The sequence below is a fragment of the Camponotus vicinus genome, unplaced genomic scaffold (assembly GCF_025532165.1).
Source record: "Camponotus vicinus isolate PSW18456_S1 unplaced genomic scaffold, iyCamVici1.0 SCAF_8, whole genome shotgun sequence".
In the NCBI taxonomy this organism is placed as follows: Eukaryota; Metazoa; Arthropoda; class Insecta; order Hymenoptera; family Formicidae; genus Camponotus; species Camponotus vicinus.
The window spans coordinates 18978951-18992412 of record NW_028141980.1 but is presented as its reverse complement, the minus strand read 5'-3'; the positions used below and the strand labels follow the sequence as shown (position 1 = coordinate 18992412).

At 35.2% G+C, this 13462-nt stretch overlaps 1 protein-coding gene across 2 annotated transcripts in view; it reads right to left on the bottom strand.

Moving 5' to 3' along the window:
* The window catches only part of LOC145975784 (cyclic GMP-AMP phosphodiesterase SMPDL3A), a 62016-nt gene that overhangs the window by 17501 nt on the left and 31053 nt on the right, over positions 1-13462 (bottom strand). For both annotated transcript variants that reach the window (XM_083106486.1, XM_083106487.1), the window contains exon 2: positions 2321-2394. In XM_083106486.1, the coding sequence (XP_082962612.1) occupies positions 2321-2394 (74 nt within the window). The remainder of the gene's footprint in view (positions 1-2320; positions 2395-13462) is intronic.

Below are 13462 nucleotides of genomic sequence, written 5' to 3'. Positions count from 1 at the left end.
GATCGAATCGCATATTCCAAAAAGGTGATACGTGACGAATATGCCATCGAATAAAAATAACTTATTTGTCAGTGCAGAGCGACGTGAAATTTCAAATACTATCGTTATTTATTAAGAGTTAGTTTACACGTTTTTTTATATAAAACTCGCCATTTTTATATATTTCCAATAAATAACTCTTTTTATATCTTTTTTAAATAAATAGACTCTTGCCTTCTGTAAAATTTAGTCAAAATATCTCAACAATTAAAATCGATATAATATCGGCGAGTTCAATTTTCTGCTGGCGTAGTATGGAAAAAATATACATCTCGCACCAATTGCTACGCTCCCATTGTCACAAATAAACATAGGGATCATATTCACGTGTCTACGTGAAAAATGCTGCATTGTACATCGCGAAACTCGTTGCGCGGATGGAAATTTCGCTGTCCCAAATGTGCCGTGGCAAATTTTTTGTCATTACAAGCGAAGCGTTATACAGAGACTCGTGAAATTGAGGCCGATTACATCTTGAAAACAATAACGACTATGGAAAATAACACGAAAATCAAGAATATTGTTGCAAGCTTTTACGCACGTACTCTCTAAATTTCTTAGAGTGAAAATGCACTCGAAAAATTGAGTGACTGGTCAAGTCACTCTAGTTAGAGTGATTTTTCACTCATAGGAGTGAATTCTTCTCACTTTTTGTTGTAGAGTAAAAAATTCACTCTGCAAAATAGAGTAAATATGTATACTCTATTTTGTAGAGTGAATATTTTCACTCTATGTAGCATTTTCACTCTATATAGAGTGAAAATTTTCACTCATGAAGAGTGAGTAAAGCGCATGTGAAACGCGCATGAGTCCGCCATTAGCAACACTGTCGTATCGTTGTCTCGCGACGTTACCAACTCGTCGCACGTGTACTTGGTATACAAGACATATTAAAGTAACTTCTTAGGGATATATCTTTTTATTTTAACATATTTCGAAATGTAAACATATTTTTGTGTGTGTAACGTTAAATATATTTATATAGCTGTGACAAGAAAAAAGGAGGTTAATCGGCTTTTACACCGACAATGAGATAACATGCTGTGTGCGATGTTCAGCTTCGATTAATTCAAGTAAAAAGCAATGATTGCTTCTCATTTCAACTAATCGAAGCTTCACGTCATATACGTAACGTGTTATCTTATTATTAGTAAAAGACGGCTTAGAATCTCACTTCCTAAGAGTGAATCTGTTCACTTGTAATTGAGTGAAAAATAACTTGACGAAAGTGATGACTCCACTCTGATTGAGTGAATTATTCACTTCAAACCGAGTGACACATTCACTTTACGTTCAGAGTTAAACAGTTCACTTTTGTGAAAAGTGAATGTTCACTAATTACGAGTGGCAATATTTTCACTATCACTTGGAGTGAATATTCACTCGTTTGGAGTTAGATTTCACTCTAAGAAATTTAGAGAGTACAGAGTGCTTCGTAATTGCGTTTTCCGTTTTAAAGAAAAATTTTCATGTATTTTTTAATGCACTGGTAGATTCTTAATTGCCTCTTTGCTATCGAATCACTTTAAACACAAATTTTACTCTCCAAAAAAGATACTAAGAAAATGATTTATACAAGAAATTGATAGCGTAAGAAGTATTTTATCTTGCTGTGTGTAAAAAAAAGAAAGAGAGAACGCGCGCACGAGAGAGTTATTACATTACGTTTCTATTTTTATTCGCGCACCCGTATCTCGATGGACTTGGCTCTGAATTATTTTAGTGTTTTCCGTAAATGTAACGATGCTTCGAATAGCAAAATTGTAATTGCTATTGAAAGTATGATGAAGACCTTTGATAATAAATGTGCTTGCGACAGCCGTGACAATCGTAACGTGACAATCGTAACGAAAGAATAATAATTATATATTCTCCAACTATATTTATGCTATAATTTTATCATAAAAAATGGAGCGCATGAATTTGAGACGCGCTTCAATCTCCCGGCTACATCTAACGTTGCCGTCCTTTTGAACCTGCTATATATAATGCTCGGAAATTTTTCTCTCGAGAAACTCTCGCGCCGCGGGGTGGATTTTCTCGGGGGGTGGATTTTCTCGGGGAGGTGGATTTTCTCGCGGCGCCTAAACGATAGCCAGATTGCCGCGCCCGAAGGCATCGGATGAGCCGCTACGGTACACATAATAATCCCTTATACTTTTCTCGCAGAGGGATTAAAAATGCACCGACCATAGTGCATGGAGAGAGAGAGCAAAATGCGCTGCAAATATATAAAGTATGACAATTTATTGTCCGCGGAGAGAGAGCACAGTGTACTTACCTATCTTTCCTTGCACCGCGCAAAGCCACGAGAGCAGTATCAGGTAGTCGCGTATCATCTTTCCGGAATCGCACCTGTAATTACAGATCATTTGAATGCTACAGGAGAGAACAGCATCGCGCGATAACGATGACAAAGGTTTTGTTTGCGCTCGAGTGTAATATATTTTGCAATCTCGCGAGAGATTGAAGCTAAAAGCTCGACTATGAGATAGGGTACATTTCCGACACAAACGGAGTATATTTCCCGAGTCGTAAAAGATGATAAGTATATAAATATATATATATATATATACAGGGTGTCAGAATAATCTCTTCCCCAAAAAAAGCTCTTGCAGCCTCGACAGCTTTTCAAAACACTATAATAAAGTATATTTTCATTGAGTACTTAATTTTACATAAATCATAAAATATCTAGTAAAATATTATTTAATACTTTTATGTACAAAATATAATGAGAGGAATCAATTGGTGTAAAGAAAACACATAATTGTTTCGAAAAAAAAGAATGTAATTGTTAATTGCAAATTACATATTTTTTCTTCGAAACAATTATGTGTTTTCTTTACACCAATTGATTCCTCTCATTATTTTGTACATAAAATATTAAGGTAAGATAATCAAAAAATGAATATTTTACTAGATATATATTTTATGTAAAAATTAAGAAATTATTTCAAGCCTCATAACTCGAAAAGTACTCGATAAAAGAATACTTTATTATGGTGTTTTGAAAAGCTCTCGAGGTAACCTACAAGAGTTTTTTTTTTGAGAAGAGATTGCCCTTGAGAAGAGATAGCCTGTATATAAAATGGCCTTAAGTGGAATAACGTTTCGCGTAACTTAAACACGATATGCAAATAAAGATCAATCATTAATAGTTGGCTAATAACTTTGCGCCAAATTCAGACATGATCTAGATTTTTCTCCACGCTTCTATTTCCAAGACAAACCAGGTGGGAGAGAAATCAATTTCCGCGAAAATTTAGCGCGATTTCGCTGCGTTTCTGTGTGTGCGCGCGCGTATGTGTGTGCTCGGGATTTTATTTACCCTGACGCTCTCTCAATAATTTCAATCATGGGCGATACGCTTTCAGATTCGACCAATAGGAGGATTTGTTGAATTTATGCATTGAATGTCGCAAGAAATGCGGCAAACAAATATCGACAAATTTGTTGGCTTTTTACGTTTTGCGCAAAAACAAACTGCCTTGTGTACGAGATACCTTTACCATGAAAATCAAATCGTTGAGCGGTTACGTTACACGTAATCCCCATATCTCGGGGATTCTCGCAAAATTGGCAGGGTCAAATGCTCAAAATCAAATTTTGTTTATACGTCAAATGAAATTCATCTCTCCACGAAAAATATGTGACATACCGCCGCGCATAATTAATGCAGTTGCGCGCGGCTATTTGTTTCCCGGCGAAATGTAAATATTCAAGATAAATGACGCAGCGGGAGTTGATAAACAAGCGCTAATTTCGGATTTAATTCGACGACAATTGCACGCCTCGCGAGTTGCACGTCCGCGAACAGCGATACATCACTCAAACGTCTTCTTACACGAGTACGTTTTTCATCCAAATGATTAAAAACACTTCAACGCAGGCGTAACGCAATCTCCGCGATAATGTATGATTTTAAATGAAAATTAATTGATATCAGGGCTTTTCTCTTTTCCCTTTCAATTTTTAATCTGTACACCATATTGATATTTTTGGCACATTCAAAGTGTACAGAGCGCTCATTGAGGCTTTTTGACGCATTTTTCAAGGGATGCAAATATTGGAAAAATCTACAAAAATTCACACGCCTTCTTTGATCCTTCTCAATAAAGGCTGGAATGATAAATTTGCTTTAATATATTTTTATTACAAATATACGAACTTTGAAGTGTTCATAGTGCATCGTTACGAGAACATTGGTGGGGTCAAAAATGACTCTCGTATGTACGGAGTAAGGGTTAATCTTCCAGCACGCATATTTCGCACTAGGATGAAAAATTACATAATTATCATTCTACGTTTTGCTATCATCAATCTTTTTGGCTTTAATTTCGCATCTCATTTAAATATTTTTTTTATATAATTATTTTTTTAATTTCCACACTTTTCGACGACATTTATTCGCGCTCTTACGTCGCTTATCGTATCGCTGCGGACCTGTAAACGCTGAAAAGCGAATGAGCGCGGGGTGGGAAAGGGAGGGACGCGAGCACATTTGGCCCATTGCGGCCATCGTGAATTTCAATTTGCGACTAGCGCACGACGAAAACGACAAGCAGAATTACGGAGCGAGCCATTACCGAGCAATCGGTCTATCATGAACGGTCTTTTGTACTATGCCCGAGCAAGGGACGACGAGAGGGAGGAGAGCGGAAGTTTACGATGGGACACGCGATTTTCTTGTTCGTTTCGGGGAGGGTTCGCGAGCATGCGCGACCGAGCGCTAACGACTTAATGCAAAATAATAGTCGGCGTATGTCGATGTCGCGAAATAGGCTACATGAATAATTTGCGGCGTTAAAACATCGTTACGGCATCGCGATATGTGTTTCACGAAACGAATATTTTCGCCGAAACTTAACGACTCGAGTTATTATTCGAAAGATGGATTGTGTCCCGGCCGAATTATTCAACTCGTCTGGAGAGATCGTTTCTCGAATCAATTTGTGCAAATGATGATAAAGCCTGGATATTGTATGCGCTTGACAGTTGCGCTTTTTGCCTCTAATATATATTGTATTTTTTCTCCCCTCTTTGTATTTTCTGCAAACTTAAAATTGGATAAAATGAGAATATATATATATGAGAATATACAGGGTGTCCCATTTTAAAAAACGCACCTCGATAATTCTTCAACGAAGCATTTGCAGCAAAAATGTTTCAGACAAAAGTTGTATGATTTCAAGGGGGACATAAGATGGTGTCATTAATTTGACCTTGAATAGTTACTTAGAGGTTACGTGAAGGTCACCTTCAATTTTTTTAATGGAACTGCCTACTTTTTATTGCATATTCTTGCAGCTCATCTCGAGAGCTTTCCAAAACACTATAATAAAGTATTTTTTCGTTGAGTACTTTTCGAGTTATGAGGCTTGAAATAATTTCTTAATTTTACATAAACCATAAAATATCTAGTAACACATTCATTTTTCGATTATCTTACCTTAATACTTTTATGCACAAAATAATGTGAGAAATCGATTAGTGTAAAGAAAACACATAATTGTTTCGGAGAAAAAATATGTAATTTGCAATTAACAATTACATATTTTTTCTTCGAAACAATTATGTGTTTTCTTTACACCAATTGATTCCTCTTATTAGTGATTAATACAACTTTTGTCTGAAACATTTTTGCTGAAAATACTTCGTTGAAGAATTATCGAGGTGCGTTTTTTAAAATGGGACACCCTGTATATAGCGGACATATTAATGCCATCCCAAATAGATTCTGACTTTTTTAAAATCTTGCGACGACTTCAAATTAACGATACTTAATTGAGATTAAATAATAAATAATATTTCAAGCAAGCATTTTGCACATCTGCAATTCTTATTGAAAATCACTTTATCTTCGTATAATTTATTAGTGAGAAACCCGGCTCTGGAGCAAATCTTCCTAATTTAGTATTTAGTGTCCATAAAGAAGAGAAGGGAAATGCCTTATTTATAACCAAGTATCTTTATTAAGAAAGTAGGATCAGTTTTATGGGTGCATAAAATACCAGGAAAAATGTCAATTACAAGTAATGAAATGAAAAAGATATTAGATTGGCATGCAAAAGACTTGTATATTTATCGAGTAAAAAATGAAAATATCATATCTACTTTTTTGGGTAACTTTTATTAAATTTCTCACACCATTGGCGCTGCAATATCCACTCTTTATCTTCTCTTATGCATTTTACGTGTACCGCGTACTTAAAAATTTATTCGCAGCATCGAACTCGCGTAAACGAAAAATCACTGTTCCCGATATGCTCGTATCCTAACGCGCTCTAAACTAAACACGAAACTTTAAAAACTGCGCTCGTAAATATTCATGACACGTGCGAGCTGTAATTACTCGTAATCGCGTGTCGCATCGTGCAAATGGCTATGTCGAGCCGCTATAAGAATTCCCTGTAATGTGCTAACGCGATAGCTGCCTCCCCTCGAGCGAGAATAACGAGCGTATAAACGATATTACATATCGCGCGAGCGCGTTGACTTTCGGATTAATAACTCGTACGCATAAACAATGCGATCTATGAAAGTGCTTAAAATCTCTGGCGTTGTTTTTACAACGCGTCTGACAAACTGAACATTATGGGATACAGAATGAATCTATATAACTTGATCGTTTTTCATATTTTTATAGATTACAGACTCTTTTATAGCATGAATAAAAAAATTGAAGCTTTTAAATGAAAATACGTTGAGTAACGAATCTTGAATAATTTCTTCACAAAGAAGAATCTTTCCTTCAAGTTTATAGTAATTTTTCCAATTTATGTTTGGCACCCAACGTATGGTTATTCTTAAAAAATTTTTTCATTGCACGTGTATCTCTATAAATATAAAAACGAAAAATTAAAAAGAGATAATAAATTGCTTTATCAAAAGATATTTTTCATAAATTCTCGTGCAAATAGAAATTAGAAATGAGACATGTTATATCCGACACCCTCAAGAGGTGTACCATTTGCCCTGTGTTTTCTTACTCTAGCGTTGTAAGCATGTTAATTCGTGCACTTTGCACTGCTTCACGCTCTGTTAAACTTAGATTATATCTGGTTATAGTAGCGCGTTGTCAACTAGATATAACATCACTAGTATCGCCCGAAACAAGGTTGCTGAGGAGGTTGTTTGACTATAAACCTGACTATAAAGCTGCTGTCGCACTATTACTTGACATGTCTCGTCTATATTAAAGCGTTGTATTCGGTCCTTCGAGTCTCTATCGTGGATCCTCCTCGTTGGAAAACGCTCGATTGACCTCGATACTGCATCATCCGGGTGATACACGGATGGCGGAGTAATTATCGACGCCCTTAGCGGCGACGATTGACGGAATTGTCTATCGTGCCGGGCGTCGCAAAAATCCGTTTCCTCGATCGCGATTGCAAGTATATCGATGAACGTTTCTATCGTTTCTACAACGTAATCTTTCTATCACGACCCATCGGCAATCAGCAGGAAATCAGCAAGGGATCGCGATAAAGTGGAAGCACGTAGCTGCCATTCCTTCGCGATATCCGCCATGCCCAGTGGCGCATTTTCGATTAGATTGCCTAGACCTCAAGCTTAGAGAAGGTTCCGAGATGTAAAAAAAAGAAAAAAATGTCGCTTCTTCAGGAAATTTTTAAAAATTCTAATTTTTTTTTAAATTCTCTAAAAATGTACAGTATAGATTTAAAAAATTAATAACATACATTCACCCTTTTTCGAGTTTGAATAATTTCCAATAATTTTGTGTCATATAACGTTGAATTTGTTTCGACAGCAATATAAAAGTACATTTTTCCTTTAGTAAAATAACTTAAAATAATTTAAATTACTGGAGAAATTATGTGGAAATTATCAAGATAAATCCTATATTTCGCTAGAAAGAAGATATCTTTTTATATATATTTTAATATTTATATGATATGAAGTAAATTCGATAATGTAACACAGTGTTATTAAAAAAGCCAAGCTTAAAAAAAGCATAATTATTAAATTTTCAAAATTTTATTACAAAAAATGCTTATTCTACATTTTCAACTTATTTTTTAATGGGAGAAATTAATTTTTCTTTCCACTTATACTAGATTTTCCAATCCATTTTATATATAAATTCACCGAGAATAAATTTTCGATAAAAACAAGTGTAAATTTAATTAAATTATTGGTTATATATATATATATATAAATATATATATAAATATATATATAAACTATACATAAACATGTATAAACTGTTTATTCCATGACATTGTTTATTTCAAAATCATAAAAGAGATGTGACAGATGTAAACAAATGATGTGAAATTTTTTATATAAAAGAAACATTAGAATTCTGACATCGGAGAATCTTTCTTTCTGTTCGAAAGAAGATACGAATACAATAAGCGTATTGATTGGTTTTTCGAAGCTGAGCTTCAATCGGATTATATTCTATAGAAAGAAGCCAACCAATAATTTTTCGATTGTTGATTGGTTCCTTTCTGCAGAATTCAAGATCCAATTTTATCTCGTTTCAAAATAAATCGCACATCAATGTTTCTTGGATTTTGTTTTGCTGTCTGAACATCCACGCTACAGCGATACATTTGTACGTTTTTTTGCACTTTCTACGCTTATTTGTTTTTAGTCTTCTCTGTTCAAAGCGTGATCATGTTTTATTCCAAGTATAGAAAATATGAAAAAAAACACATCGTTCTCTACATTTCCTCTAAAACCAAACCTATTATATCAACAATTGTATTTTGCGATGTAAAATTTCTCAAACATTTGTAATTATTTATAATATTTACAAAATATAACAAAAGTAATTCCTATTATATTTTAAAATGATGTATTTTTCGATATTTTATCATAAAAAACACCAATTTCGATATTTTATCATAAAAAAACACCAATGCTCGAAGGTTTCTATTCTGTCTGTGTGTATTCTGATTTAAATTTTTCTAGGAGAGAAAACAGGTCACAAAAAATCTTTGCTGTATTTATTTTATTTCTCAAACGAATTTGCAATCAAGGCAGCAGATTGCACTATCGCGTCGCATATAAAGCACAGTACCCGATATTTCCTACGTTACCAGAGAATTGCTTAAAGAAATTTATCAATCATGCTTCGGACAAAGTTATAGCAAATTCATTTGTAATAGTCTCTCTATAAATTGAAAAAGAGACTAAAAGCTATGATGATTTATTAATAACAATTCTCCTTTAAACAAAAATCTTTTTCCTTTAAACAAGATAATGCACATAAACTCAAATGCATACGATGCGTGCATATTATATTTCTGATATTAAATATTAATATCATAATAATGCTATATATTGCTACATGGTATGCAAAGTGAGTCTCTCACATAACACTTTGAAAATAATTTCTAAGATATATACAAATAAATTATTCAAATAAATCTTTTACACAAAGATTGTATGATATTAGGTATGATAGTGTATGACAAAGACATTCCATAATCGGCATGATTTTAAAGGAAAGCTGCAAGATTTCAAGATTTTTTACATCAAATAATTTTTTTTACATAAATCGGTTAATTTTTAATTATTTTGTCTGTAAGATAAAATCATGAAAAGATTTATGATTTACAAGATATATTTCATAATATGCAATGAGATATAAAATATCTTGCAAGTTCTCTTGTATCGAAATATTTGCTTTTCACAAAATAATGGATAGAATAAATTAATAATCATGTTTTCATACAACTGCACATCTTTTAATATAAATGTGTTTGCTTATAAAATATTCTTCATAAATAAATCAGACTTCTGCCAACAAAAATATTAAAATAAAGTCATCGAAAATTGTATAAAACCTCTACATACTACATATTTATGTCACGTGTCAAAATAAATTATGAAATGTCTCGTAAACTGATTTTTTTATAATTATATTCTTACTTTTATATGCAGAGGATGACGAGAGGAATTAATATAAACGTAAATATCAAACATAATTTTATTTAAAAAAATTTAAGATGAATTTGAAATCTCAGCAGTGTCTTCACTCGAAACAAATTCATGTCACTGACAAAAATACCTTTCTCAAAAAGTTCTCTCGTGTAAATTTTGTATGAAATGTTTCTCTCGCGCAATGCACATTTTACAAATTATCCCAAGTAAAAATGTCAAACGACAACATATTGTTTTATCGCGATGCGCCCTCATCGACACGTGTCTTGTTCTCGTCGGCGGCGTAATCAATTTGCGCATTATTCAAAATTATTTTTCCACCTCCTCCGACATTTCGCCGCTCGATTTCGCTCGAGGCGCCCACGTTGCGCGTTAATCGCACCGGATACACGATTGCGACGTAAATCGTGCCCGTTCGCCTCGTTAATGCAAATCAAAATTGTCCCGGAAATGTCATTACGGAACGGCTCGCGGCGCGTTATCGCGCGGGGGCGGGAGGCGGAGGGGAAGGGGAGAGAGGAAAGGGGAGGAGGAGGAGGAGAGGAGGGAAAGGGGGAGACGCAGGGTGTAATACGTTTTTCATCGTGTCAACGTAGCACACGTTATTCCCGCAGATTGCGCTCGCCGCGTCGTCGTTTAAGAGCCACCCCGCGGAATATATCCGCGACCGGTTATAAATTACGACGCTTATCGCGCTATCCGCTACAACGTCCCCGTCGCTTTCGCAAACGTGCGCGACACGACAGAATGTGTGTATCACCACGAATCCCGAGGTGTATATCTTCGAAAGCATTAAGGGCGCGGGAAAAATGTCGCGGGGAGAAGAATATATGTACGGAGCTATATTTGAAAAAAAAAAAGAAGCAAAAGCTCGAAATGCTCGATGTGCAAGGAGTCGTGTGCGGAAGACTTATTTATTCCCCATTTCCCATTATCAATTAATTTCGGAATCCCCGCTATTTTGTTACTCATTAAACACTAGCTTGTTAATTATTTCAATTGAATAATTAGCCATATTTTCTAATTAGCCGTAAATTCGATTATTAATGATCGAAATCTCCGATAAATAATTTCATCCTACACTGAAAAAAAAATTCTGGGTAAATCTATGGGATGCATTTAGTAATGCATTTTTTGAAATATTTAGTTTTTATCATCAAGTATGATAATAATAACAAAATATTTAGTAATAGTTATAAACATTTTCCAAAAATAGTTATAAATATTTTACGTTTAATTGAGTTCACTAAATATTAAAAATAATTAAATAATTTCGTCTTAATCACCTATACGTTTAGTTGAAACTATTTCACCACAGCGGTGGGTAACATTTATCAAGTTTGGATTATTATAACCAAGCCTTTTTTTCAGTGTATATCGATATGATTGTAATACGTGTAACGTGTTATATTTTGTGTAGTCGGCGCGATTGAGCGCGTCGAAATTTTTTTCGCCGAGCTTTACGATGGGTTTGCGTGTTTCCCAGCGAGCGGTGCCCTTCGAACACGTCATATCACGAGAAGTGGCGCGATGTCAGATACGCGCGCCGAAAAGCTATAACCCGCGACGCTATAAATCTCGAGGAAATCAGCGGACCTTTCAGGCTCGCCGACGTTTTTCGACGTTACACGTGGCACCCCTCTTTCCCCTTCACTCCCAGTTTCACCCCTGTCCCCCAAGGCCACGCCTATCCCCGGCACTCACGTGACAGTCTTCTTTAACCCGCAACCACGTACGCACTCGACTTTATACATCGAATACCGCAGAGCCGCGTCATCTCCTATTGCGCGTTTACGTTACGGTACTTCAACCCTCCGCTTTTCTTTATAAACTTGGAGCTTATGCGCACCTCGCCGCAGTTTATCGGTAATTGACCTTTGAGGATAGTGTTTAAAGGGGCTAGCGGGCGACTCTCTCGATGACACTCGTTGCGGTATAAAAAGAGACGAGGACCCGCAGTGCGAAAAATTCGCTTTGCGAAATTGGATATCCGCCTTGCAAAATGCCTCTATACGCTTGAAAACGTAAAGACTGAAAAAGAATTGCGAAATTTAAATAACAAGATTTTACTCTCTGCTCTCTTTTTATTATTCAATAAAATATTCCTGATATTTGCCAAATTTGTTAAGAGTTAAAAGAAGGTTTATATTTTTATTTCGAGTCTCCAGTTTCCAATTGAAATCAATTAAAATGGTCGCCAACTAGTTCGATTCAAATAGTCACCATTGAATTCAATAATTTTTTTTTGAAAGTTTTCGATTATCTTTTAAATATCGCTCGAAAATTTACTTAACGGGGAATTTGATAGAGAAATAAATCGTTTTTGTAACATGTCGATATACATTTTACGTCTTGATAAAGAAACCTACAACGTTTTCACATTAACCTTGATGGAAATAATTTTTGTAAAATTATCAAAACTATATTTTTTTTTAAATAAAAAGAGAAAGATAAAGGATTAAGATTTGTTATTACTATTAATTTTACTTGTAATAAATGAATGTTTTCTTCATAACTTGTTATAACAAATGCAACGATATGACAATTAAAATTTATAAGATGATTATACAACTAGCTAATATTGGAAACATTAGACTATCTGACGGCCGATACTTTCATTTTTCACGTATACACACATGTATCAAATATAAAATAATTTGATGAAATCAATATTATTATATTATAATATTATTTAAATATATAGAAAATAGAAACAACAAAAATTAAAGAAAATATAGTTATAATTATATGCGGAATACAATTTTTAAAACTAATTAAGATTTGTCATCTAATATTATATTGTACGTGTGCATGTGTGAAAGAGAAAGAAGGAGCACGGATAATCTTATTTGTAACGCACTGCTCGATAAACTTAAAACGATAGCAATTTCCGAGCAAGTGACAGCGGACGTCAGCTGCCGCTCGTGCGTGATGCGCCGAAATGAAATCAGCGAATGTTGCATATACGCGTCGCGGCCGACATATCGTTTTCTCTTTGTTTTTCCCTCTCTCCCGCTTTCATGTAACCCGTCCTCTCATCTCCGGAACTCGGCGAGGGCTTTAACGCGAGTTTTTAGTTTAACTAGCCCTTCGGGCTGCATTTTTCAGATACGTATGGTACGTGGCCGTCGTTTGAGAGCGCGCGCATCTCTCTCCCTTTCCAGGCGCATGCATATTCATACATCTTTTTCAATTGCAGAGACGTCTGTCGCCCCTTTATTCCGCGACTTTTGCAAAATATTTGCTCGCATATTTGATTCACCGTAGTCGGCCTTTAAAAATGTACCTCCATTTCATCCAATTTCACTCTGAATTCCTTTAATTCGACGTGAGAGCGCACGGCTCGAAAGTATAAATGGCGCGCGCGTCCAAGTTTTATGTACGTTTGTCGACACATGCGAAAGATGTGCCGTTTAGCTCGCATCTCGTCGGTTGCGCTTAACGCGACGAGGGTCCAATTCGAGAGTAATTTGCAGTTTCCAGCGAGCCGTCGCGGCTGGAAACT